The 1,183-nt window shown below is 41.8% G+C and overlaps 1 protein-coding gene across 1 annotated transcript; it reads left to right on the top strand.

Moving 5' to 3' along the window:
* Window positions 1-319: 319 nt before the first annotated feature.
* Window positions 320-1,096, top strand: LOC107736085 (E3 ubiquitin-protein ligase UBR2-like; the record flags this gene model as incomplete). The annotated part of the gene is made up of 3 exons (XM_016547588.1): window positions 320-474; window positions 805-907; window positions 987-1,096. Coding segments are annotated over 3 exons (368 nt in total), but the record flags the coding sequence as incomplete, so codon positions are not given.
* Between the last annotated feature and the right edge of the window lie 87 nt (window positions 1,097-1,183).

Raw genomic sequence — 1,183 nt, forward strand, 5'->3', positions numbered from 1 at the left:
ATAATGATCTTTAAAAAAGCATCATATGACCCCTTTAAATAAAGGAGTTAATGTTTGTATTATTGTTATTTTTTTCCTGTGGTATCAACTTGGTATCGAGTATCATGTACTTTCAGTGGTATCAATACCGACTACTAGATTTTTGGTATCGTGACATCCCTACTTTAAAGCTTCTCTTTTGCTGATAATCTCTTTAGCTGCTTACACATGTATTTCATTAAATAATGTGTTTTGGTTTACTCTGATTAATTGTGCAGCCCCGCTGTTATGTGATGACAGTGCCAGTGTTAAAACTGATTTTCATGTGTGTTTGTTATAGTTCTGCCTCCACCTGTTCTGCCTCGGTTCGGTCCGCTGTTTGCCAGCCTGGTGAACATACTGCAGTGTGACGTGCTGCTGGGGATTCTGGGAGCTGTGCTGCAGTGGGCGATGGAGCCCAGCGGGGGACACTGGTCTGAGTCCATGCTTCAGAGGGTACGTCTGTGTTTGAGGGACAGCGAGAACCTCCACAAACTGGACCTCTCTTTAATATAAGAGCGTAATAGATTTTTGATAATTAGCATTAACACTTGCCCAATGTATGCTTTTTGAGTACTGTTCACTTGGAAAGTGTTTAAATCAGTGGATTATTCAAAATAGGCAATATTTTGTGGCCATTTAATATTTAAATGATTGTCAATGAGTTTCCAGTAAAAGTAACTTTATCATGAACGCTATCTTGACATAAATTTGCTTTTACCATGATGTTAGACATTGTTCTTGCCTCGCACCCAAGTTAGAGCTCAGTATGAACATGTCCTGCAGGTGCTGCATCTCATAGGCATGGGCCTGGTGGAAGAACAGCAGCATCTCATTGGCAGCGCAGAAGATAATGATACCAATTTCAACTTCACTTTAAAAATCTCCAGTATGTCTTTCTTCTGTCTCATACATACACACACACGCACACCTCCCTGAGTTGAGCTGATCGAATCTCTTCATTGTAGCACCAGGTGAGGCTCCTGCTAACACTCCCAGTATCTTGGCTCTATTGGAAACCCTGCAGAACGCTCCTCATCTGGAGGTGCACAAGGACATGATCCGCTGGATCCTCAAGGTAAAGCTGATCCAAATCTAATTACAAAGCCACCTGTTACTAGAATGAATGTGTAAATGTCTCAGCTATCCAAGAGGGGGCAGCAAA

This window comes from Sinocyclocheilus rhinocerous, unplaced genomic scaffold (genome assembly GCF_001515625.1).
Source record: "Sinocyclocheilus rhinocerous isolate Xijiao unplaced genomic scaffold, SAMN03320098_v1.1 C36479005, whole genome shotgun sequence".
NCBI classification, from domain to species: Eukaryota; Metazoa; Chordata; class Actinopteri; order Cypriniformes; family Cyprinidae; genus Sinocyclocheilus; species Sinocyclocheilus rhinocerous.